Genomic DNA, 25387 nt, shown 5'->3' on the forward strand with positions numbered 1-25387 from the left:
AAGTGGCCGTTCACATGAATTGCCGGGCGAACAAAAAAACAATAAGCAATTACTAACAAAATTCCATGAAACAAATCAATTTAAATTTCTATTACAGTTTATTTAATTATATTTTACAATTTTTCAGTTTTGAAGAAATATTTACATGTATAAATAATATTACATATTATATTTTTATATAAATAAAACATACTATTTCCATTTGTATTTTTGTTTTTAATTTTCTTAAAATTTTTTATTACATTATGTACACTGTGCACTGCAATTTGTTAATGGCAATTAACACAAACGTTGCTGCTAAATGTTGAATGTTGCCAAGCGCGCGTTCGCTCTCTCTCCCTCTAAGTGGCGCTCTCTCGCAACACGCCGTGTTTGCCTGCCTGCCAGTAATGTTGCCAGCAGCAGGCTGCAGCAGCATGTTGCTAGCCGCCTGGCCGTTATTATTCAACGTTTTGCTATGCCGCCGCCGCCGACGCCGCAGCCAAGCGAGCGAGAGAGAGAAATGAGCGGCCAGTCGCCGCGCGATTTCAGTTCATTCTCATTTCGTTTGCCGTGGCGAGTGGACGTTGTCTGCTCTCTCATTGACTGTCGCCGTTGCCGTTACCGTTGCCGCCGTCGTGTGCGTGTTCTTCGTAATTTTTAGTTAACTGTGGTAACACGTTCCGCGACGTTCTTAACGTTTATCGCATCGGTCACTCTACCAACACACATATATATCTCTATATGTGCAGCTGTGTGCGTGTGTTTGTGCCAGTTAGACAATGAAATATTGGTAATACTCATTTCTGTTTCTGTTTCTGTTTCTGTTGTTTTTTCCGTTATTTTTTGTCTGCGTTTTTTCATATATTTTTTTTTTTTCAACAAAAATAACTTTGTGACATTTTTAAGTTGCCTTTTGTCGGAAGAATTTAAAAATAAACAAGAAACTGGGCAAAAATGTGCTTGAACAAATTTGTTTTTTTTTTTTATCACGTGCTTTAAATTGTTAATAAAACAATTTTTTTTTAAGCAAAGCAATTTACTTTTTTTTACGAAAACAAAAAACAAACAACGTAAAGAAAATGAAAACAGGTTTTTTTTTTTCCCAATTGAGCGACTGACGCCCAGTTTTTGTTGTTTTTACAGCTACAGTGAGCGTTGAAAAACTATGGCCAAGAGCGTGAAAACTTTAAGTTATAACAAGAGTTAAATTACTAAACAAAAGAAGAAAAGAGTGTTGTTTTTTTTTTCTCTCAAATAGAACCTTGCCAAGTTAATAGCTGCTAGCATTTCAAGGCCATTTCAATATTGATTGAATGTAAATTATAACGAAATCGCCTGCGACTGGCGCCATCTGCCGCTCGAACCTGTTGCAGTTCAAGGACATTTGCATAGAGACATGCAATTTAGCTAAGCTTTAAATGCATCTGCTCTCCCGCTCACACGCACACACAGTGTGTGCGAGCTTTGTTGTGTGTGTGTGTGTGTGTGTGTTTGAGTGAGTCAGTTGAAGTGCTTATCGTGCGGCCGTTACGAAATGCCTAAACAACAAAAATTGCAACAACAAAGACAAACAAAACTGAACGCGCGCTTTTGACGCGCTCTCTCGCGCTCGTTCTCTCTCTCTCTCTCTCTTTGTCTGTTTCATGTTCACTGATGTTCACAAAGAGAGCGTCCACCCACACACATCACACATATGTACATATGAAGAGCAGCTACCTGCATGATAAAAATTATTGGAAAAATCAAGCAGCAGATAATCTATAAAAAAAAAAAAATTCTTTGTGTTTTTTTTTTCTCCTTTTGCTATTTAAGTATGCGTTATGCATCGCCCGCCTCTGCTGCTCCTCCTCCTGCTGCTGCTGCCGCTGCGACGTGTTTCGACTGCAGACAGCGCCGCAATTTCCGTTACAAAAAACTGGCCGGCCAAGCAGCGACGCTTTACACACATGTGTGCGTCGCCGTCGCCGTCGCTGTCGCCAGCAGGTTTACTGCGGCCAACTTTAGAACGCAAAGGCAAAGAGGAAAAAAAAAAAGACAAAGTCAAAGCGCAAATGTTACACACGCACACACATACGCTCGCTCACGCACACACACACACACACACACATACGCTCATATGCGCTCACTCATAATCGCCTCGCACTTGCGACTCATTCAGAGACAAGTTTTTCGCCGTTGCTGCTGCTGCTGCCGGTTCCAGTCGCCGCTGTTGCTACAAAAATCGCTCGTGTGTGACGCAGCAGTGACGGCGACGGCGACGGCAACAGCAACTGCGATGCGTTTTTCAACGTTCTTTGTTGTTGAGTCAGTTGCTTGGCCAAGAAGTAAAGGCCAACATTTGGCATTTTAACGAACTGCGGCTTAGCGCTAAATCCAATTGTCAGACACTCAGACATTTCGCTGCTGTTCGCAGTCGCCGCTGCTAACTAAAGTTCAACAGTAAACTCAATTGCCTCTTCCTCCTGTTTCTCATTCGATCTGTTTGCCACTTGCAAAAGTTGCTAAGCTCATTCGTTAGTTTGTCACTCGTTACTCGTTAGAGTTTTGGAAAGAGTTTGACTTTGAGCGAGTTTGAGCTAGAAAAAGTGCAAACTAAAAGTCTCTCTCGTTTGTTAGCTACTAACGAGTAAATACTCGTTACTCGTTGGAGTTGCCAGAGTTTTTTTTTTATGTTTTCTTTACTTTTACTCGTTGCGCGTTATTCATAAAAGTTTTGAATGAGCTCGAGTTTGATATGGAATCGACCTGCCACTCGTTCGTTTCTTTACTCGTTACTCGCTGATCGTTACTTTTGCCCAGTGCATTACTCGCCTGAGTTTCTTCAGTTGACTTGGCCACTTACTAATCATAAGCCATACACTTTTGCTTCATTTCAGATATCACACACAAATCGCATTATTAACTTCAGATACAATCAGCGAGTCGCGTTCGCGCTCGCTCTCGCTCTCGCTCTAGCTAATTGCAAATCGCCAACGAGTGTCTGTGACCAAAAAGTGCGCAAATTATAATCAAAAGAATTCAAATTCAATTCAAATCACATTCAAGCAACTGCAAATTTTTTATACATTTTTTTTACTGTGTGCAAGAACGCAACAAAGCGAATAAAACAAAGAAGCGAAGAAGGCGAAAAAGAAACTGCAATAAGAAATTAGTGAAAAGCAACAACAACAAACCAGAGAAGCAACGACAAAATGGGCCAACTGCAAAGGCAGCGAGTGGCTCGACTCGCCACACTACTCTACGTAATGCTCTGCAGCTGTTTGACTATAGGTGAGTGCTATAATTTTATAATTAGACACGAGCGAACGCTGCAAAATGAAGTTGTAAAGCGCAAATTGCATTTTCAATCAACAAACTAAAAAAAAAAAATGAAAACCATATAACGTTTAGACGAATGGCCTCTTTAAGAAATTGAAAAAGAATGGAGGAACAAAAAAAAATATATATCTATCGAAACTAATCATAAAACTGTTTTGCTGCATCCGTGGAAAAGCGAACTGGAGCAGGGTAGATTGGATACGTGGAAATGTGACTGAGAGTAGGAATATATATGTATATGTATAGCTAATCGACTGCTATGATCTATTCCAATTTCTATGAATTCGTCAAGCATTCGTAAGCTCTGAACTTGGAACTGATCAACAAAATATTCCTATATAGTAAGTTTATAGACCTACATAATGCATCCAAGTTAATGCAACAGGGTATTTTCTAGCCATGCACCTCGGCTAGCCCATCTCACCTGATTTCTTATTCTTTTCACAAATTTTCACTTTAATATGTCCCGTATAATACATACATATAAATGGCTCGCTCTGGGACTACTCAAACGCTAAGTAAATACGACCCAAAAGAAGAAAAAACACATTTCGTAGAAACACAAATGAAATCCCTAGGACTAGGCCTAGGCCTAGGCCTGAAAACTCTTATCGCTCGACGTCAATATTTATTCAGCGAGTCGCTCTTATCGCACACACACACACACACACACACATGCTCAGGCACAGACGTAATCGAGATGAGCTCTAATGCAAATATAATAAAAGAATCGGGGCCGCTGGATCTGCTTGTATTACAATTGTCGCAATTGTCGTTCCAAAGTCTTGTTTTTGGCTAAATGAAATTGAATTTATAGCCAATGCGACTTCTGGGCTGTCATAAACGTTTAGTGCGCAAATATTTGCCCAGCGAATGTCACAGAGATGATATTACGAAAACTCTATTCCCGCTATCTTATGGAATAAACCAGAATTTGTACATCTGAAAGGCATAAAAGTACTTCCCAAGTACAGGTGTTGTCTAGGCAGAGTTTGCGACCTTCGATTGTGATGCTAAATGTAGATACCTTATATACCATATATATGTATATGATATATCGTATATACAATATAGTATATCGTATAATACCATATTCTTGTACCTTACATCGTATGCCTCGTATCATGCAGTATGTTTAGAGTCACATATCTGATTATATATCGTATATATTATATATACGATAGTATATCGTATCTGTTATACATTTATATATCTTATATCGTAAGCAACTTTTAGTAAATTATCAATCGAATGAAGCTCACATCGTAATATCGCATAGTGTACAACATAGATCCGACTATTAGATATCATATTTTCTATAGTACACATAGAATGCAATATATAATAGATCTTGGTATATTTTGTATTATATGTATGTTTTTTATTACTTTTTGTATTTTTATGATTAATAATTTACCAGAGACATCTTCTTATAGACAATTCGAGCGTTGCACTTTACACATTTATAAAAAAAAAATAGATGACACGAGATTTTCCAAGTTTGTTTTGTTGATTCTCCTTTAGTTTTTGTCTGCGTACGAGGGTGAGTTTTAGGTACAGTCCAGTTGGCTAATACAAAGGAAGCGGTGCCTTACTGAAGTCACGTTCCCTTTCCAAATTTGATAGCTAAAATATTTGACATCGTTGCCGAACGATTTGCTTCCGGTTGCGTTGACAGATCTGTTGAGGCTGTGGTCCATTCGGGTCCTGGAATACAGCAGATAGATTGGGTGAATGAGGTATACAATAATCGATCGAGAAGGAGGGTGTAGGAGTATGGATTTGCTCTACTTTAGGCAAAAGAGTTAGGAACCCATAGATGTGGGAGATCCTGGGAGATTATCATATGGTAGAAACTCACCCGGAATTTCTCTGTAGGCAGGCACTAGGTTGCTCTAGCCGAGTATGAGTCCGACGCCGAAGCGAAAGCGACTGCTGAGATGGTTCATCTTGCCGCTGAGCTGCAGCAGAATGGGCAACGGCTCGAGCCGCTTCTCGCAGACGGCGCTGATGACGCCGCGCGTGTCGATGCCGCCGCGAAAGCTGAAGCCGGCGGCCGGCATGTGACAATGGTAGCAGAGCCGCGAGATGGCCTGACGCTTCAGTATGTTCGCCTGCAGCTGAACGCTGGCGCCCAGGCTCTGGCCATAGAACTGTGTGTAGCAGAGCTCCAGGGCGTGCATGCTGAGCATGCCGGACCACTGTCGATTGTCCTGCTGGTAGCGCGCCACAGCCGAGACCAGCGCCGCCTGGCCGCCCGGCACAATGTCCTCGCGCTGATAGATGATGTCCACGCCCAGTGCCAGCTGGGCGGTCACCTGCTGCAGGTACGAGGCGACAAAGACGCCCATGCGCTGCATCACATCGATGTTGCTCAGCACGCAGGTGCAGCTGTAGTCCTCGCCGAAGTAGTCAATGAACAGCCGCGAGTTGTGCACCATCGAGTCCAGGACGGTCGCCGAGAGCTTGGCCCGCCAGCGCGGCGCTATGAAGTGCATCAGGTTGGCGCTCACGTTGCCGCGGGCGTCCACCTCGCTGATCAGCATCGGGTAGGGCTCGCCGGTCAGCTCGCTCTGCTGGTCGCCCTGGTAGCTGCAGTTGAACTGGCAGTCCATCGTCTGCGGCTTGTTGCCCGCGTGCAGCGTGTGGCCCACGGTGAGGTAGCTGCCCAGCGTACGGTTGACGCTCAGCCGGAATCCGTCGAATGTCTGCGGCATCATGTCGTGGCAGCGTCGATGGAGATCGGCCACAGTGCCCGGATTGCCGAGCCGCTCCACAGGGGACAGGCCGCCTAGCCAAGATACGGGCGTGGCCGTGGAGCCAATGGGCCGACTCTCCGCCACGGATATCGATTTGCCGTACTCATCCAGCTGCTCCTGCGGCCCCTGCTCCAGCCGTATCTCGTGCCGTCGCTCCCCGGCCAGGTCGTAGCCATCGCCCTCGTTAGCCATGCGTATGCCAAAGAACCGATAGAATTTCTCCTTGTCCATTTTCTTTTGCAGCTGCTCCACCAGCTCGGGCTGTGTTGTGTATATGTTGCCCATTGCTAGTTCTAGTTCTTGCTCTGCCACAGATCTGCGGATTTTGGTATTGTGTTTAGACATCGGAATCGGTTAACTCCCAGGCCCCCGCCCTCCTAGTCGCTTGACCACTAACTAAAAGAAAACTGCGACCAATTACCACATCCGCTTCATTTGTCCAACCAACATTTTTTTTTTCGCTTTCCTCTGCTCCACACTTCTCTACTGTACTCCACTCTGCTCTACTCTACTCCACTCTCTCTCTCTCTCTCTCTCTCTTTTTCGCTTACTTTTGTATCGTCATCAGCCTCTGTGTACTCTGCGGCTTTTTGTCTAACCTTTCTCTAAGCGGTCAGGGAGTTCGTCGCAAAGGGGCCCATACCGGTATTTGCTGCCGGAACTGACTAGACACAGTTCTAATGACAACAACAACAATAACAACAACAACAACAGCAACGTCAATAGAAGAGAAAAGATATACAAGATGAGCTTAACGAATTCGAAATGTACTTGCAGGTGGCTTTACTTGCGGGTATCTATCAAGCTAATTTGTAATGAAAGCAGAAAGGGGGAGAGAACCAAAGAATGACAGAGAGGTTGAAGACAACCAGAGAGAGAGAGGGAGAGAGAGAGAGAGTAATTGAAATAATTAGATTTAAAGCATTACAAAGTTGGATATGTAGAGAATGGAAATGTACAATATTAGTAGTACTAATTTAAAGAGTGTGATATACTACACTTTTTGGTATATGTACGAAGTATTATACATGGGATATGTAGTATAGCATGGTTTATAGAGTCTACTTCTATTTTGATACATTATTGTACATTTTATTACTATGTATACTTCTACTACTATTTGACATACTACTATATATACTACTACTACTACTACTATTTGACATACTACTATATATACTACTACTACTACTACTATTTGACATACTACTATATATACTACTACTACTACTACTATTTGACATACTACTATATATACTACGACTACTACTATTTGACATACTACTTTATATACTACTACTACTACTATTTGACATACTACTATATATACTACTACTACTACTACTACTATTTGATATACTACTATATATACTACTACTACTACTATTTGACATATTACTATATATACTATTTGTATACTACAATATATACTACTACTACTATTTGACATACTACTATATATACTACTACTACTATTTGATATACTACTATATATACTACTGCTACTATATGATATACTACTATATATACTTTTACTACTATTTGACATACTACTATATATACTACTACTACTATTTGATATACTACTATATATACTTCTACTACTATTCGATACACTACTATATATACTACTAGTACTACTGTCTGATATATTACTATATGAATTGCTATTCTATGGATATACTACCTAACGAAATAGTACTAAATTAATTACTTTTGCATTATAGTAGTTACTACTAGAAGAAAGACTATACTACTAAGTCATACTACTTAATTACTACTGAATAACAAACTACTACAATTAGTATTATATTGCATACTGTTAAATGAACTACTTGAATATACATATGTATATGCTACTATTTGAAATACTGCCTAATGAACTACTACTATAAAATATAGCATATACTACTCTTTAAATAGAAAATCTCATATACTGCCATATATCGTGGTACCCTATACTGTAAATATACAATACATACTTGAAGACTTTTTATGCTGAGATGATACTACTACTACTATTTAGTATTCAGTCAACATACATATATGTATATTATATAAGCTACATCCTTATACTACTTCTTTTCCAAAGACAGATGTTATATATCTATCTATATAGATCTATCTATAGCATTTAGTGGCTTCAGTTGCTCTAGAGACTATCTGCAGCCAACTCCCGCTCAAGACTCTTCTGCTCTAGGGGCGCTGCGTTACACATGTCATGCGAAGCTCGCGTTGCCCCCTGCAAAGAGTATAAGAGAACAACAGAGAAAAAAATACAAAGAAAATTATAATGAAATTAATTAACGCAACTTTTTTTTGTGAACGAACATGTCCAACATTTTCCTTTTCTTTCTTTTTTTGTTGTTGTGCTGCTCTTTAACTGTTGCTGTGGACAAGTTCTGCGCTTGTATTTCAGCTCTTTTTACTGAATTTTTGAGGCGACATGAAAAGAAGTCGTCATCGTGCCGCATGCCGCTGGCCGCTGGCCGCATGTGCCTCAATTGATGTTGCAAGCGCATTAACCTACGCTCGTTGCATTAAACGGTTCTTGTTTCATATTTATTTTATGGCTGCCCGGCCGGATGACAAAACACAAAGTCTTGGAACTTCCCGAACACACGTTCCAATTAGCCCAGAGCCCAAGAACTTGGGAACTAACCCATTTAATTGCCCGCCCAGCTTTCACTGAAGCCTGAGAAAAGTCAAAGAGCTGAAAGACAACTGAGCAGAGCGGCAAGCGACGAACAGCGAAATGAGACAAAGTGACTTGAGCAGAGAAATTAGCAAACAATGCGAAAAAAAATAAAATACCCTGTAAAAAGTATATCTCATGGGACTAGCTCAGGGAGTTTATAAATGCAGACTGAGATGAGATAATCTGTTGACTTAAAAACCCTAGCTTAAAGCAGTCAACTGACATTTATCGATTACATTTATCGATATGGAATTTATCGATATGTTTTGGCTTGAGATTCACAAATTTTAGACTTATTTTGTTAAATACTCCATTGATGTCTGCATTAAACAGTAGAAAAGTGTAGATTTGACTTATCGATAACTTATCGAAATAATGCAAAATCAAGGAAAAGTATTTGGGAAACAAGAAAACGTGAGTAGAAAGCAACTGCGGTTCGGGAATACATTTACATAGAATTATGTATATGCCTAAAGAGAAGTAAATTATGACAGAGATGACGCAGAGGGCGACATTCACGCTAACCCTTGAACTTAACGAAGCATAATGTGCATAGACAAAAAAGAAAACAGAAAAGAAGAAAAAGAAGCAGCTCAAGTTGATGCAGTAGAACGAGAAGACGGTGCGCTGTCGGCTCTGTGAGTTGCTTTCTCTCTCAATCTATCAAAATTCACAATTTGAATTTCTTGGGAAGCTCTTGACGACGACTTGGCAGTCTTGATGAACTCCTGTTGTCGTTGCTGCTGTTGTTGTTGTTGTTGCTGTTGCTGTTGTTGCTGTTGTTGTTGGTCAGCAGCAACAGCAGCAGCAACAGCTCTTGAGCCTGGTCTTTTGTGGCACTTGAGCGCGCCGAGAGTGAGGCAGGAAAAAGGAAATTCCAATTATGCTGCAAGTCTGGCCGTGCGTAGAAAAAGAATTGTTGCCACGTCTTTTATGTGCAGCGCCCCGCCGCCCCGGCTCCAGCTGCCCAGCCCCTTACCCTGACTCAACTGTTGTCGCCTGCAGCAGTTTCTATGCCGCTCTCTGCTAACTCTCTCTCTCTCTCTCCCTCTCCCTCTCTTTTTCACTCCTGCTTGTTTTAATTTTAATCCACTAAGGGGCATTTTTACACAGCCCCGCCTCCCAGTGAATCGCCCACTTTTGCTAGAATCGTCTTTTGTTAATGTTTTTTATTTTTTCTTGCCCGCTTTTGTTGTCGTTTTGGTTCTAAGCCGCGCATTCGCTTTTACGGAACTCAACTAGAAATTTAGAAACAACAATAACAGCATTAAAAAGAAAGAAAGTGCCTGTTATTAGTTAAATGTACTAGAAAAGCGAACAGAATTTAGCAAATCATTGGCCAGCTAAGGCACGTTGATTGACGAAGTTTTTCCATAAATTCCTGAACTAGAAATCGATAGAATAGAATGGTCAATATGGGCTTTGTTCGATTCGAGTTGGAGATCAACTCGTAGATCGTAGTAGATATAGATATAGATATAGATACATAGATATAGATATAGATACAGATATAGATATAGATATAGATATAGATATAGATATAGATATAGATATAGATATAGATATAGATATAGATATAGATATAGATAGATATAGATATAGATATAGATATAGATATAGATATAGATATAGATATAGATATAGATATAGATATAGATATAGATATAGATATAGATATAGATATAGATATAGATATAGATATAGATATAGATATAGATATAGATATAGATATAGATATAGATATAGATATAGAACTTTTTCACATAATATCTTAAGTCTTATAGCGAACTTCCTTAAAGATTCTCTGCGCTTTCTCTTCTTACTCTTACCAGCTTTGACTCGAATGCAGCTCTCTTAAAGCTCAAATTTCCATGCCCTATGCAAAAGATTTTCCTAATTACTTGAAGTAAACTTTCCACAAAATATGTCTAGGTACACATCCAACTTCCTTAAAGATTGTCTCTACTCGTATGACTAGGGTCTGTGCGCAGCTCTCTGTATAATAATTTGTTAAAAATAAACTGCTCCATTGTTGTCAAGCTATAAAATGTGAATAAAGCTAAATCAAATCTCTTTCTTTATCTACTTTATTAGCTTAAGCAACGTCATTTGGCTAATAAAACTAATCAAAAGCTTAACACTTCAAATGAGTCTAATTAACCTGGAAACACCGCGAAAAACCCGTAAACTCTTGCCAAAATAAAAGCTAGATGCGAGTGAGCCTCTCATAAAGTCACGGCGTTATTTTCACTTTGAATTCATTTGAGCGCAGCGCAGCGATTACATCCTACGAAAATCACGTCATAAAACCCGAAAGTGGATGTCAAGGAGGGGCTTCAGTGAAACGCGGCGGCGCCTTAAAGAGTTTTAGTTGGACTTACACGCTGGGAGCTCATGATTAACTTAGATGTGATGCGCACAATCTAATCATGATTATAATGAGCTGCATAATGTGCGCAATCTGCAGTGCATATAGCCAGCTGACTGGTAGGGGTAGTCTTCTAGTCTATGAGTATTATATTAGCATAACTTTGGCTCTTTACCCCACTCGACTCGACTCGACGCTCGACTTGACTTGGGGGCTTCCTTGTGCTGCCTGCGCTACGTTATTTTTCGACAGACAATTAGTTGAAGTTGATCCAAAAACTTGCGCATAATTAGCAACCATTGTTGTCCCGCTACCACCACTCCCCCCCGCCCACTCGCCTCACTCTGCCAGCTGCCAAGCCATAAATTAACTGCAAATGAGCAAAAGGCCAAACCGCGCCCAGCCCAAAACACCCGCTCCACTCTCTTTCTTTCCCAGCCAAACTCTCGCTCTCTTTGTGTAGGGCGCCAAAAAACAAAAACCATAAAGAAAAGAAAACTGAAACACCCCATTGACTTGCTTTGGCTGGGTGTGTGGGAGGACCTAAGATAATTACGACTAAGTAGCTGCATCGACTATATAAGCATATGGATAAACAATGAACAAAACAATTCAGCCTGGCCTGGCCCTGTTGCTTTCGATTAATAAGAGCGAGTTTCAGAGCTCGTTTGTGCCCTTTAACTGTATTCAAGCTCAAGTGCAGCGCGAATTATGTGCGCATATCCCACGCGATGTCGAAGCCATGTGGCATAATTACAAGTGCAACGGAGGAATCTGCATCAAAGTGATGGGAAATTCGAGGCGGGGCGAGGAGAGAAACGAAAAATGCAGCAACAAAAGAAGTGAATTAAGTGAAAAACTAAAGAAAAGGAAAACACGAGTAAAAGTGCTCACATGGGGTAGACACGACTAGCTAATGCCCTGAGGGAGAGTGAGAAAAAGAGAGAGATCTATATATGTAAATAGAGAGAGTGTGAGAGAGAGAGTGAAATAAAGAGAGTTCCGCCTTGAAGACATGCAAAATGAAACCACAAATAACTGAAGATTCATATCGATTTTAATCGGATTGAGATAAAAGTCGATGAATGGATCGATGAATGGATCGACAACAGTCTAAAGGTTACTCAGACAAACAGACAGACAGCTATATAGTTAGACTTGGAGGAATCTACTTTAAAGTGATGGGAAATTCGAGGCGAGGCGAGAAAAAGAGAGAGATCTATATATGTAAATAGAGAGAGTGAAAGGGAGAGAGTTCCGCCTTGAAGACATGCTAAATGGAAACTCAAATAACTGAAGATTCATATCGATTTTAATCGGATTAAGATAAAAGTCGATGAATAGATCGATGAATGGATCGATGACAGTCTAAAGGTTGCTCAGACAAACAGACAGCTAGACTTGGATCAAACTCATCTATTAATACTGATGAGAGGCACAGTGTCTAGCCATCTTTCATCCACATGCTACATCCCACATACCACATGCCACATCCAAACTCTTGCCGAAACAGCATACTCTGCTCAGGCAATGCTTCGCGTAATTATGCCAATGTTTGTGTCAGTTTCAAGTGTCTTCCACTGCAGCGACAGACGCAAAAGCCCAAACTCTGGCTTCGCTCTGAGCTTCTTGGGATGCCATTAAACAACTTTTTCTCAGTTGCAATGCGGTTGGGCTGGGGGCTTGGATTGCAGCGTGGCAAATGAATGCCCGCATAATGCCAGAGGAATTATAATAAATATAAAACAGAAAAAAAACAACAACAAGCAAACACACAAACAATAAGTAGCTAAACCCAAAAACCAGCTCAACAACAACAACAACAACAACAAAAATTACTGTGCACTGAAAATACAAATGAAGGATTGTTTGGCTCCGGCATTGTGGCCCCCACAGCTCGACTGTCTGTCCGTACGTCCGTCTGTCTGTGTTGCTTCTCTCTTTCATTTTTCTTCTTTTAAGTATGATGAATGAATTTTAAATAATAAAAAAAGAAAGAAAGAAGAAAAAAAAAACAAAAGAGAAGAGGCATTCGCCTGGTAGAAATAATTATCATAAATGATATAGCACACATGCATAAATGATCTCAAGTCGTCTGTATAGCACATAGCACATCGTAAAAGTCATGCGCAATATGTTATACGAGATATTGTAAACCGTATCTCGTATATCCATTATCACTCGCCAGTACTGGTTTTTGCATTGTCATCAGCTGGCTATATGGAAACTTTATTCCAGTCAGATTTCCTCAGACTCAGCTAATATTAAGCTCAAGCTGAAACAGATGTTGCAAAACTATTTGGATCTATCTTATCATATCAGTGTAATGCTACCTATAAGGTGGGATATAGAAGACAGAAGGTTGAAGATGTATGCATAAGATATACAGATTACTAAATGACACAATAGAAGATAGAACCCCCGCTATAAACCATGTAAATCTATGTCTATAGTTTCCCATTGTGGGGCATACTTACCCAAAAAAAAAAATCTGTTTTAAAATTGACCAAAAATCGTAATATCACAAAATGATTTAAATTTGCATAGATTTTGGTGTTACGTGTGTTTGTTGTACATCTAGTTTTTAGCTCTCTGGTTCCATGGGTTAGCACTATTGAATTGGTCGAAAAAAGCGAAAAATATTCTTTTGTTTTAGACTTTGTTGTTTTTACAATTTCAAATCTGACAACTGAACAATACGTTTTGACTGCTAACGCCCAGAATGTTATGGATCTCTCTCAATTGCTCTCTGTATACCCTGTGAATCGCTTCAGGAGTAGCCGTGTATTGGTAGAAAGGTTGACTAGTCCAGGCTGATGGTAACAGGAAATGCTGGTAGACGTGCTGCATGCCTTACAAGTGCGCCCCTGGCATACTAAATTGAGTTATTTAGTCGGCATTGGCATGCGTAATGCATTAGCCAGTGCCTAAAACCTAAGAGCTGAGAAAAAGGGCCGCTACCTGTGCGCCGTGTGTGGATTGAGCCAGCCTATCTATTGAACCATCTAAAGAGGGTCTAAAGCGCTCAGGTAACGACGACTGGCATACACAACTAATTGCTAATTGGATTATGTCTTACTTGCACACACACACACAGCGAGAAAGAGAGGGAGTGAAAGAGAGAGAGAGAGTGAGGGAGAGAGAGTGAGTGTGGGCAATGGCGTGTGCCAAAAGGTCAATGATACGAGCAACGCCTTTGGCCGTAATCCAGGTGTTTAGACTGGACTACACTGCAGCCCCATCGACCATCGGCTGCATTTTTAATTGACTCCACAGCCTTGTCGCCCCACAGTCAACCCCTCCCCTCCCCTCTCCCTCGTTGGCTATGTTGCAATTGCATAACAATGAAACGGGGTGCTACCTTGTTCGATTTCATTTTCAAGTTACCTTTTACCCATGCCCATTTCCCTGATTGCGACCTCAATTGTCGTGGTCGTTGACGTTCCGCATTTGTTGCCAATGGTCTTAGTTACCATTTGCATAGCATAGGTCCCCTGGTTCCGTTGCCTGTGGCCAGGGACTCTGCTTGTAATTGGTAATGCAAAGTGCATGGAGCACAGGTCAATTGTTGAGGCCCATAGCTGCTGGAGTCATGTCTCCTGCGTCCTTTTCTCTCCTTACCACGTCCACATTCCTTGTTGCTTTTGCCGCTTCCTTCCCATCTATATATATATTTTTTTTTTTTTCGGAATTGTAGTCGTTTAATCAATTCGTTTCTATTTCCCATTTTTGAATTCCGTATGTTGTCTGGGCAATTGTTGAGTGACCAGAGAGGGCAGTGAGAGTCTATTGTTTTGCATTGGGGTTTCCATTTGGAACGAGTTCTCAAACAGTGTAACAGCCCAACAGTCTGGCAATCTTTCAATCTCTGTCTCCAATTGTTCACATCTCCCTTGCAGCTGTAGTCGGTTTTAATTGTATTCAACTTTGCATAACCTTAATCCTCTTGCAGTCTCTCCAGCTTGCTTTGTTTATCTATTTGTGTTCTCTATCCATTTAAATGGTTCTCCAAGAATGTCTATCAAAATAGCCAGCAGACGGGCCTAGTCGTACATTGTGCTCGATTATTACAGGGTATTTTTATTATTTTCCAGCATCTACAGGGTAACTTTTAGTCTACTATTATCTTATACCCATGCATAATATTCGAACAGCTTCAAACTGAACTCGTAAAATATTTCTATTCAAATTCCGAGGGTATCAATCTAGTTCAGTATTCAGTACAGGGTATCTGCTGGTCGATCTATTTGCTTGACGGCTTTCACTTGCTTCCACTTGCCTGGCATTTAGTATCTGGTAGTGTTCCCACTCATTACATTTCCCACACTCCAATTGCTTAGCTCCCACGCCCACCTCACGCCCCAAATGCTGCTGCTGCTGCTGCTGCTGCCTCTTCGTCTGATTCCTGTTTCGAGCTCTTCTTCTTCTGCTCGTTTTTTGCTGCACTTTTCCCACCATTAAGCTGCAAACTATCAGCTGCAGCTCATCAACTCTGACAAGGGGCCAACCAACAGCCAACAAAATAAAACCAAAGAAGAGGAAGAACAAAAATGCATCCACAGATTTACTTTGGTCTCCCCATTTACCTGGCTCGGGCCCCTCCGTTCCCCCGTTTGGCCAGGTCTTTTACGTTTTGCCAATTTTCAGCATTTAACCAAATAAACCGACTCGCTGCTTCATGCCTCATGCCTGATGCCTTTGGATAGCCTGCTAAAGCCGCAATCCAGCGCCCCTTCCGCTGCCCCTGCTTAGATTTCCCTTTCCCCTTTCCTTTCTACCTTGGCTCCACTGCATTTCCATCATATTCACATGCTCTTGGCAGCGTTGAGCCTGGGTGCCATTATCAAGCGCTCTGCCTACGCCTCTGCAGAGATGCGCTGGCCCCCCCTTACCACGCCTCTGGTCTCACTTAGGCTCAATTTTGTTGCATTGTCTCTTGTTTATGCGTTGCTGTAGCTGCGCACTGGGATTTACGGTGACTGAAACTCGCAGCTGGGCAGAGGCTGAACCCCTCTTATGGTATCACCTACGCCTCTGCCTGCATGCGTTTTGCCTGCATGGTCAGCTCATCAATGCTGTGTCTGCGCCCAACGAAATAACATCATGTCCAACTTGGCACAGTGTCTGCGCCCAACGAAATAACATCATGTCCAACTTGGCACAGTGCGTGGTTAGGCGAACCCCCCCTCACAGCTACGCCCCTGCCCCTACCTTGCGCCTGTACATTTAGTTTAGCTTGAATTTTCATAATTTTATGCCAATTTATCGCAATACGCCAACGTTTTCCGTGCCTCAAATCGAAATCCTGTTAAACGAGAAAGCGCCCCTCCGCGCCCCTGAGCCCCCTCGTAGTCCCTTTGCTATGCCGCCCATGCAAAGAGCTCTTTGTTTGCATTTTAGTCATGAACTTTTAAGCATTTGTCATGCATAATTTGAGCAGCAAATGTATTGGAAAGAATTTTAAATTGATTGTTATTGTTGCTCGGACTTTTGGTAAAGTTCTAAGGACGGCCAGAATGTGGCGGTGGTGGTGTGTGGTGGGGGCGTGTCAGTCAGACATCAGCATTGTCAATAATTAGCTTAACCCATTAATAATCCCAGCAAGCAGACGCCTCTACACCAGCTGACTCAACCGACTTGAGCTTTGGTCTGGGTCTTGATGAGGCTAGGGGTTTTTGCGGATGCTGGCTACAAGATTAATGATGCAGCTTACGTATTACCTGCAGCTAAATGTGATGCATCTTCAAAATCCCTGCACCGACACCGTCCGTCTGCCCCTACCTGGGCTATATACAGACGTGTGTGTCTGGCCAAAGTAAATGTTCGTTCACATTGAATGGCTGAGCTGTCAGACAGAGTCACACACACATAGAGAGGGAGATAGATAGAGAGAGAGAGCGAGACAGACAGACTATATGTTATGCTGCTCAACTTATGGTTTTATCTCTTGGTTTCAGCTTACGCAGAGTTTGAGTGCAGCAAAACTTTTTGATATACCTTCCATTTTTATTTTTTTTTATTATTTTTTTTCCAGCGAATCGAGTTGACAATTCGCCAGCTCAACAGTCCGAATCTCTCTGTTTCCTTGGTCGTTTATGTGATTTCTGGATTTTCGCTTCTCTCTTGCTCTCTCTCTCACTGACTCGCTCTTCTCTCTTCTTCTTTTTAATAATTTTTGGTGATTAAGTTTTAGTGATTCAGTTGCTGTCTGAGAGCATCTCGGCGAATCCCATTTATGGCTGTCGGCTCAAAGGCGCCTTTGACTCGGCAAATTTTGTGCTCAACGCAATTTGAAACAAAACCCAATTCACGGCGTCCAGTCAAAAGGACGAGAAGTCCCTGAGCCAAAAACAATGCCACGCCGAAACTTGCAAATTTCAAGAAATCCATAGAATCGAGTCTCCTAATGGACTTGCCGCACAGCAATTAGAATTTTAGGTGAAAAAAATGGCTTTATGGATTACGTGAGATGAAAGAGAGAGAGTGTGAGAGAGAGAGTGAGAGAGAGATGAAGAGAAGCCTATTAAAAGTTAAATTGTTCTAGTTGTGAATCGCCCAAGGGTTTCTGGTCTAGTTTTGCGCACTGATATATGATACACTCAAATGGATCAGCTGGCATTATAAATGCGAATCTGGCATAAGGAGAAGTCAAGAGTTCTTTCCATTTACAGAGGAGCTGAGCCAGTTAAAAAAACTTTTGGCTCATACCAAAGTCAATTGATTTTTGTATTCATAGCACAAATTCAAACTCAACGGCAGCTAAGCCGAGTCAGGGCTTGTCATAAGCCTGGCAATAAATGTCCTACGATTCGATCTACAAAGAGCGTTGGCAATTTGGCACAACAGCTAATAAAATGCCTGTTGTTGTTGTTGTTGTTGTTGCCGAACAGCAATTAGAGGGTGTGCAGCAGGCGAGGGTCTTTCCAAAAATTGCCAAAAAGTGCGCAATGGGACAATGAACCCTAGCTGAGCACTGACCACATCTCTACCTCCCTCCCTCCCTCTCTCTCACTTTCTGTGTGTCTCTGGTTGACATTTGATTTGTGACGCGTGCCGCTTTAACGGCCTACGGCTTTCCAATATCTAATATCGTGACAGCGCGTCGTCGGCTGGGGGTAGCATCCGCTGCCTGGCTCTGGGCATTAGCGGGAAGGCGCAGACGTAACCCCCCCGTGCCTAGGCCAAGTAGTGCCACATGGCACTGCGAGTTATTTTTGTTTTTATGATTGTTTTCATTTTGTTTGTTGCAAACAAATAGGCGGAAAATTTGATGACGTTGTCGCGTGTGTATATGTGTGTGTGTGCTGGCTGGAAAATGCGTGTTGCAACATTTGCCTCGACGCAGCGCGTGTTGCGGCCTCATTAATTTTTTGATTTATTAATTATTCAGTTTTGGATAAAACTATGCAGGAGCGTGCACACCGCACCGCCCCACCCCTCACGACCCATCAATGCCGGCCAAAAATTAGTAAGTGCCGGCAGCAAAGTATGGCCAACACGGCAGCGACATGCCTTATAAATTATGCCAGCTATTTGGCCCGGCTTCAGACGTTCGTATGCCAGCAAGAATTCCTGTTAAAGCATCGTTAGGTCCTGCCTCGATGGCACCCTTGGGACGGTCAAAGCGTCGACTGCCATGTTTGGCTCATGTTTTGCCCCCCCCCCCTCCCCCCCCCCCCTCCCCTCGCTCTCAATTCGAAGGTCGATTGTTATTCAATTATCTTTTAAATTGGCCAGGCCTGAAGATCATTATCGACAGACTCTAATGGAGTCTCGGCTCCGTTAGCTTTACGCAATTAACAAACCTTAATTAGCTAGAATTTCTATGGAAACATTTTTCACAATCATTTAATGGCTTCCTCCGCTCCAAGTAAAAAACTCAACTTATCTAAACTTCCTATCAAACTGTTTTTGTAATTTACTTCCTTTCCGCAATGGAAACAGATTTTTTAAACTGTTTCCTCTTGTACAACTTCTTTGAGTCTGTAAGTTTCTCTCTTAGCTTCCTCTTTGAGATCTCTTGGCCTTGCTTTGCATTCGATTTTCTCTCTTTAAGATCTATTCACTTCCTCCATAAGTTTAAACTCTAGATTTCCAGATTTCTTTCTTTTTACGATCTATTGGCTTCACTTTCAAGTTTCTCTCTCTTAACTGGAACTTTTAGATCTATGAACTCTTTACCCAACAGTTTGCGCTCGACTTGGCTTTCGAGTTGTTCTCTTTGCTTCTGCAAAAACTTGGGCAACTTTATGGCTCTGCTTGAGAACAGCTCTCTGCAGCCACTTCCTCTCGTTGCCTGCTCTCTCCCCCCACCGCTCGCTCATCGATAGCGCTTGCCTAATGATGCTGAAACGACTTCCTTTAAGTTTCTTGTGCGTGTGCTTCTCTTCCTCTTACAGCTTGGCAGCCAGCTGGCAATTTGTCAACACCGGCGCAAAAAGCAGCTACTAAAATAATAATATAATAAAGAGAGAAAAATCCTATTAAAAAAACTGATATTTTGGCCCTGCGGAAGCCCTACGACTGCTGCTGGCGACATTTTGCACTCAATGAATCATAAATGTAGTTCTTTTTTACTTAATTTTTTGCGTTTTTGTTTTTTGTTGAATTCAATTTTGCTGCTTAATGGAGCTAACGAAGCGGCACATGAAGCGGCTACCTAACTTCCGAGCCCCTATCATTAAACCCTTCTTCTTTCCTATATTGAACCGCATTTGAACCCTCGACGGCAACAGGTGTTTGGCTCCACCCCGGAGCCTCTGTTCGCCCAGCGAAGCGTACGAATTTCCGTGCGTGTGTGGGTTTTATTTTTCGTTCATCAAGGGAAGCCTGACGCAGTTGACTAATGACTAAATAGGCTCAAGTTCAATGTGATGTATGGCTCGCAGATACCCTAAGCCTATTGACAGATGAATGCGTCTAGTCTAAAGCACTCTCTGAGCTCCCTTAGGCTGGGGACCAGAGAGCACCTCATTTAACTGTTTCCAAATATAACTCTTCTCTCTCTCCCTCTCTTAAGAACACTTTCTACTCATTCCTGCTTAATTATAGGGTATTCATTGCACCTCAAAGCCCAATGAAGCGTAAAGTTACGCGCAGGAAGTTCACGTTGATTATCATTGACAACTGTTTAAATATTTTATTATGCACATACATATATACACAAATTTCAGGGGAAAACAAGTGTACAAGGTTCTAGCCCCAAAAGGGTAGACTGCGCAGATGGGAACTGACTCTTAAAAAGTTTCCAAGAATATGACATAATAAATGCAAATGAATTAAACTCAGAGTGAGTCAAACAGTAGGCAAGGGAACGTAGGTCAGGGCTCAAAACGTGAGGAGGTACGTGTAGAAGTTGTAGCAAACAAAATTGTGTTATACACTTCAAATGTGTTATACTGTTGTATTGGTGTAAACTTGGAATGTGTTATACTGTTATATTTATGCATACTTAGAATGTGTTATACTGTTATATTGATGGAAACTTGGAATATGGTATACTGTTATATTGATGGGAACTTAGAATGTGTTATACATGTATTCGTATAAACTTATAATGTGTTATACTGTTATATTCGTGTAAAATTAGAATGTGTTATACTGTTATATTGGTGTAAATATCCCGCACGGACGAACTTTACACCATTCCTTCTATACCTATAGAATGTTCTAGTGGTACAATATACCAAACAATATGGTTATGATGTTACTTAGCTGTCATACTGTTATATTATATTTAGTGCTATACTGTTATATCCCATATAGCTGCTCTAGTGCATTTCTGTTATAGTGTCAAACTGTTATAGTGATATATTTCCATAACATATACTGTTATATCGTTGAATACGTATAGTCTTCTCCTGTTAGCAAGCAATACACTTCTGCTTTAGTGCTGTTCTATTCGTATACTTTTCTCTTCTTCAACTGCTTTATGCTTGCCTCAGAGTAGTTAACTTGATAGCACTTTGATTTAAACAGGTTTCCATTCTATGTGCCATGTTCTAAAGTCTTCATATTAAATTCCAATGAGATGAATCTTTGTCATGCTTTCAGCCTCGACTCCAGACAGTGCCACATGGCAGTCAAGAGTCTTTTATTTCTTTTAGCTAAATCATGAAGCTGTCTAAGCCAGAGTTCCGTGCATGGTTGCTTGTGACTTATTATAAGCCCATTCATTCCCATATCTCTCTCGCTCTTTTATGTTTAACTAATTAAAATAATTTCCCACAGTCGGAACTGGGAACTCGCTTTTTGATATATTGTGGCAAATGTTTTGGGATGCTGCATGCAGCTCGGTGGCAAAGCACTTAAGTCAAGTCGCTGGCTCTTGCGTTTTCGAGTCGTATGTGCAGCCAGCCCGAGGGTCGGCTTCTGTTTAGACAGAGAGCGGGAGAGGTACATATGTATGTATATGTATACATATATATAATTCCCATATAGAAATAGAATACGAAATAGCGAACGGTTGCACGAGTGCTCCCTAGACGCCGTTTAGTAGACAATGCGCATCAACAAATAATGAGGCAATCCAACAGAGACACACGCACACACACAGCCAATGTATCTCACGGATGCACACATACACATGCATGGCATGCGACAATTACAAACACTCACTTGGAAAATCTTGAAGATGCTTAAAAATAGCTCTGCCATTGCCATGGCCACTAAATAGTGAAAGGTGTCAACTGGCAGTTACCCCTCGCATATCATATCATCTCAGGCCATTGAATTGCGGCTATTTTAAGCACCTCATCTCATCGAACCGATGGGGGCGTTCCAGCTGACTGCAAGAACTTCAAAACGATTTTAGCCTATTTCTGTTTTGCGTCTTTAAAAATCGATTTGCTTTGCCTATAAATTCAAGCAAACTTAAGACATGGATTTTATGAGAATTGTTGAAATGTTTTTGATCACAAATATATATAAACGAAAGTGAAAGGCATTTGAAGGCATTTATCTACAATGGAAGACCTTTTAGTTCATAACTTTGTGAGAGTAAGGATTATAACTATATTGGAGCAAATATTGCTGTTATCGATTAGTTATCGATAAACTGCTGTTAATTAAGCCCTGGCTTCCATTTGATAATGTGCTCTATCATCTATAATAGTATTGATATCGATGCTAATTGGCTTACCAAATTATATTTCTGTTCTACTAATCTGATCTGTCTATTCAAGCCTTGGGCTTTGGCCTGAGCCGTTCTCAACCCATTCCAATTAAACTGTGGAATATTCCTAGAACTCGTTTGAATTTGTGTGTTTGATTTTTCGTTCTTAGTTCGAGCATATCTAAATGCAATTTATCAAAAAAAAAAAAAAAAATATATGTTAAGTAGAGGAAGACCAAACCGAATGCCAGCTGCATGTTATCATCAGCTTTTGATCCGGCAAACAACAAATTAAAACTGAAATTTTGTAATGGAAGGAAACAAAAAATGGAAACTTAATTAGGCGCAAGGGAGGAGTACGGCATGGGGAGAATTCCGAACATATTTGTGTGTGGCATGAAATTTTTATCAATATCGAAAGAATGAAAAAAAAAAAAAAAAAAAAAGAGAAAACAAGCCCAAATGGAATATATAACTATTTGGGCAACATATTTTTCCAATTAGAACTGTCAGAGGGCTGTCAGAGAGCGGGCGAGAGAAGCAATGAAAGCGAAAGCGAATCCTTATTGAGCAGCAGGCCGTGCCCAAGCACTTTAGCTTAACGGCTGTGTCAATACAGCTGTATGCTTTCCCAGCTCCCTGCGACCCGCTTCCTGCTCCCAGCTCCCTGCTCCGTTCGCCTTGTCTGAGGACCTCTCACGGCAAACGAAATGTCAACTATCCTGTTTACATAATATGTCAATTAAAGCGAGTGAAACGTTTTTGCTAAATGGAGGGTGGTGCCACAAAATCTGAAGCCGGGGGTTTCAGCCCTACTGGGGGCTACACCCAACTCCCTAACCCCCAATGTCAACTCAATTCGGTCCAAAGTCAAAAGCATAAACTTAATTTATAGCCAGCAAGAGAAAAAAGCACCCGCTGTGTAACGTTTCGGTTACTGATTCTCAATTCCGATTCTCGTTTGGGTTCGGTGGGGGGGAGGGGGAGGTCTCTTGGCATAGTTTTAATGTCGCTACGCCTAGGCGAAAGTCGAAACAATATCGCTGCAAAACAACTGTAAAAGGGTGAGAGTAAAGATGAGTGAAGAAGAGCGCAAATGGATGTGACTAGCGAAATACCCTGTAATTAATTGAAGAATATTTCTGATTCTGAGATACAGTGTAACTGATGAAGCAATCTTAAGATATTACTTCTTACTCGATATTACTATAACTTAAAGAATTGTTATATATATTCATATATCTGATTAAAGTCGTAGGATTCTGGATATCCTAAAGGAAACCTTAAAATTTCAGAGCGAAGACTCTAACAAATTATATTTATAGGGCAATATCTCAATTTGAAATCGTTTCAGCCTTCCAAAGTCCGTCCGTTCATGCAACTTTCTAGACCTGTCCAATATTTACAGGGTACTTGTGCAGTAAATAAGAAAAACTAAAATAATAATTTGATTTCTGCAGCGGCATAAATCAGTTTTGGGCTGACAAGTTAAGAAAACCGAGGGTTGGCCTCTCAGCTCGTATTTTACAACTGCGACGGTTTCTGTCTCCGCCTTGGGGTTACTCAATGTATCTTAAATGTTGTCATTGTATCGTTTTATTCTTCTCTGCTTATTTTTTTTTTTTTTGTCGCTTTTGGCATGCACTTTGCCAAATTGCAAATGTGATTTATGTAAGACCATTTGGCTGGCAACCTCTTAACACTTCATTTAAGCTCAAGTATGCCCGGAACCAAAAAAGACAACGCAACTCAATTTTGAGAAGCAAAAAGACACAGGCTAGGCCTCATGCATTTCAATTAGCATTAATCTCCAAAAAACCATTTCTAGGGGTTGTGCGTGTGTGTGTGTGTGCTTCGGTGGTTGGTTTGGTTGCCCAACGGAAATCCTAAAACTAATGCGCTCTTGAGTCCATTAAGCGCATTTGTTGTACATTTTTGTCATCAGTTGGATTTGAAGTTCCTTAATTGTTGTTTACAATTCAATTTTTGGGCGGGCTTAAGAAGTCGGCGGCTGTGGCTGTTGCTGTTGTGGCCTAGCCAGGATTAAAAGATAGATTTGTATCTGAGTGTAAATAGATTATGACAACTCAATTGATGCGACAGCACGCGCCATTGGTGTGGGCCTCTGGTCGATGCTCTAAATAGATTCGTGTGCATATCAAATGAGGATCCTAGCACGTAGCACGCATCCATTTGCTATTATTATCAAATGCTCTTAGTCGAAGCACCTTGGGCTACAATCTGTATCGACTATTGCTAATGATAGCTCCATTTGTAGATGAATTCTTAAGTTCCTCAAGGACATTCCGATTGCCCCGAAGCGAGTTTTTTAGCTGTAGTTAAAGCTAGTTTAGATTAATAGACGATGACAGCCTGAGGGATCCTGATAGCCTAATGAGACACATTTGTATCTTATAGATACTCGTATATACGTACCAAGTGTAGGCATATGTAAGTGCTTATTCATATCTTATGAACTTCTTATACATACGTAAACAGATACATTTGTATCTTATGAATTGCTTCATTTGTATCTGCTCTATTCAAACTGTATTTATATGTAAATTGTAACTCTGCGCATAATTTCTTCATTACCTTGCTAGCCTTTGATTGTATCATAATAATTCTCAATTAGTCTAAGCACCAATTTCGTATAAATCTAATAATAACCTCACTTCAGACACAGCCAACTAACGTTACAATTTTCTCTTTCTCTCTCTCTCTCTCTTGTCTCTTTAGGTAAGTGTCGCATGTTAATAGGCCCCATCAACAGGACTGCACAACACACAAATCACTCGTCGGGAATGTTGGGGATGAAAGAACGAACTTCTTCAATGTCGATGGCAAATCATAAATTCTGAAATCGACACGTGAAATATTTTTGTTTGGTAGCCGAGCGAGCATTTTAATGGCCTGTTTATGCTCTGTCATATGCCGCCAAGTCATTAGGGGTGACAATGCAATGTGGCACACACCCACACACTCACACACACACACACAGACACACACTAATTGCATGTCATAAATTGTAAGCCAGACAGTTGAGACAGGCACTTGAAAACACTTCCAGCAACGGGCAAAAACTAAAACACGCATAAATTTCCATATAGAGAAGGAAAAACAAAGTTGGGTAAAGCGACGGCCAGGAG

General features: G+C 41.1%; 2 protein-coding genes across 10 annotated transcripts in view; one reads left to right on the forward strand and one right to left on the reverse strand.

The window, feature by feature from the left end:
- The first annotated feature begins 521 nt into the window (after window positions 1-521).
- Fas2 (neural cell adhesion molecule fasciclin 2) overlaps window positions 522-25387 on the forward strand; it is a 103092-nt gene continuing 78226 nt past the window's right edge. For 5 of the 9 annotated variants that reach the window (XM_089263074.1, XM_089263075.1, XM_089263078.1 and 2 more), the window contains exons 1-2: window positions 522-772; window positions 2859-3252. In XM_089263074.1, the coding sequence (XP_089119200.1) occupies window positions 3174-3252 (79 nt within the window). In that variant the 5' untranslated portion in view covers window positions 522-772; window positions 2859-3173. The remainder of the gene's footprint in view (window positions 773-2858; window positions 3253-25387) is intronic. The other 4 variants (XM_089263076.1, XM_089263077.1, XM_089263081.1 and 1 more) reach the window with 2 other exon arrangements.
- LOC115565155 (mitochondrial import receptor subunit TOM40 homolog 1) lies at window positions 4743-13858 on the reverse strand. The gene is made up of 3 exons (XM_089264225.1): window positions 13603-13858; window positions 5162-6375; window positions 4743-5007 (listed from the first exon to the last, which is right to left on the reverse strand). Exon 2 carries the CDS (start codon window positions 6342-6344, stop codon window positions 5196-5198), a length of 1149 nt encoding a protein of 382 aa, XP_089120351.1. The 5' UTR covers window positions 6345-6375; window positions 13603-13858; the 3' UTR covers window positions 4743-5007; window positions 5162-5195.

This window comes from Drosophila navojoa, chromosome X (assembly GCF_054131105.1).
Source record: "Drosophila navojoa isolate 15081-1374.11 chromosome X, UAZ_NAV_1.0, whole genome shotgun sequence".
Classification (NCBI taxonomy): domain Eukaryota; kingdom Metazoa; phylum Arthropoda; class Insecta; order Diptera; family Drosophilidae; genus Drosophila; species Drosophila navojoa.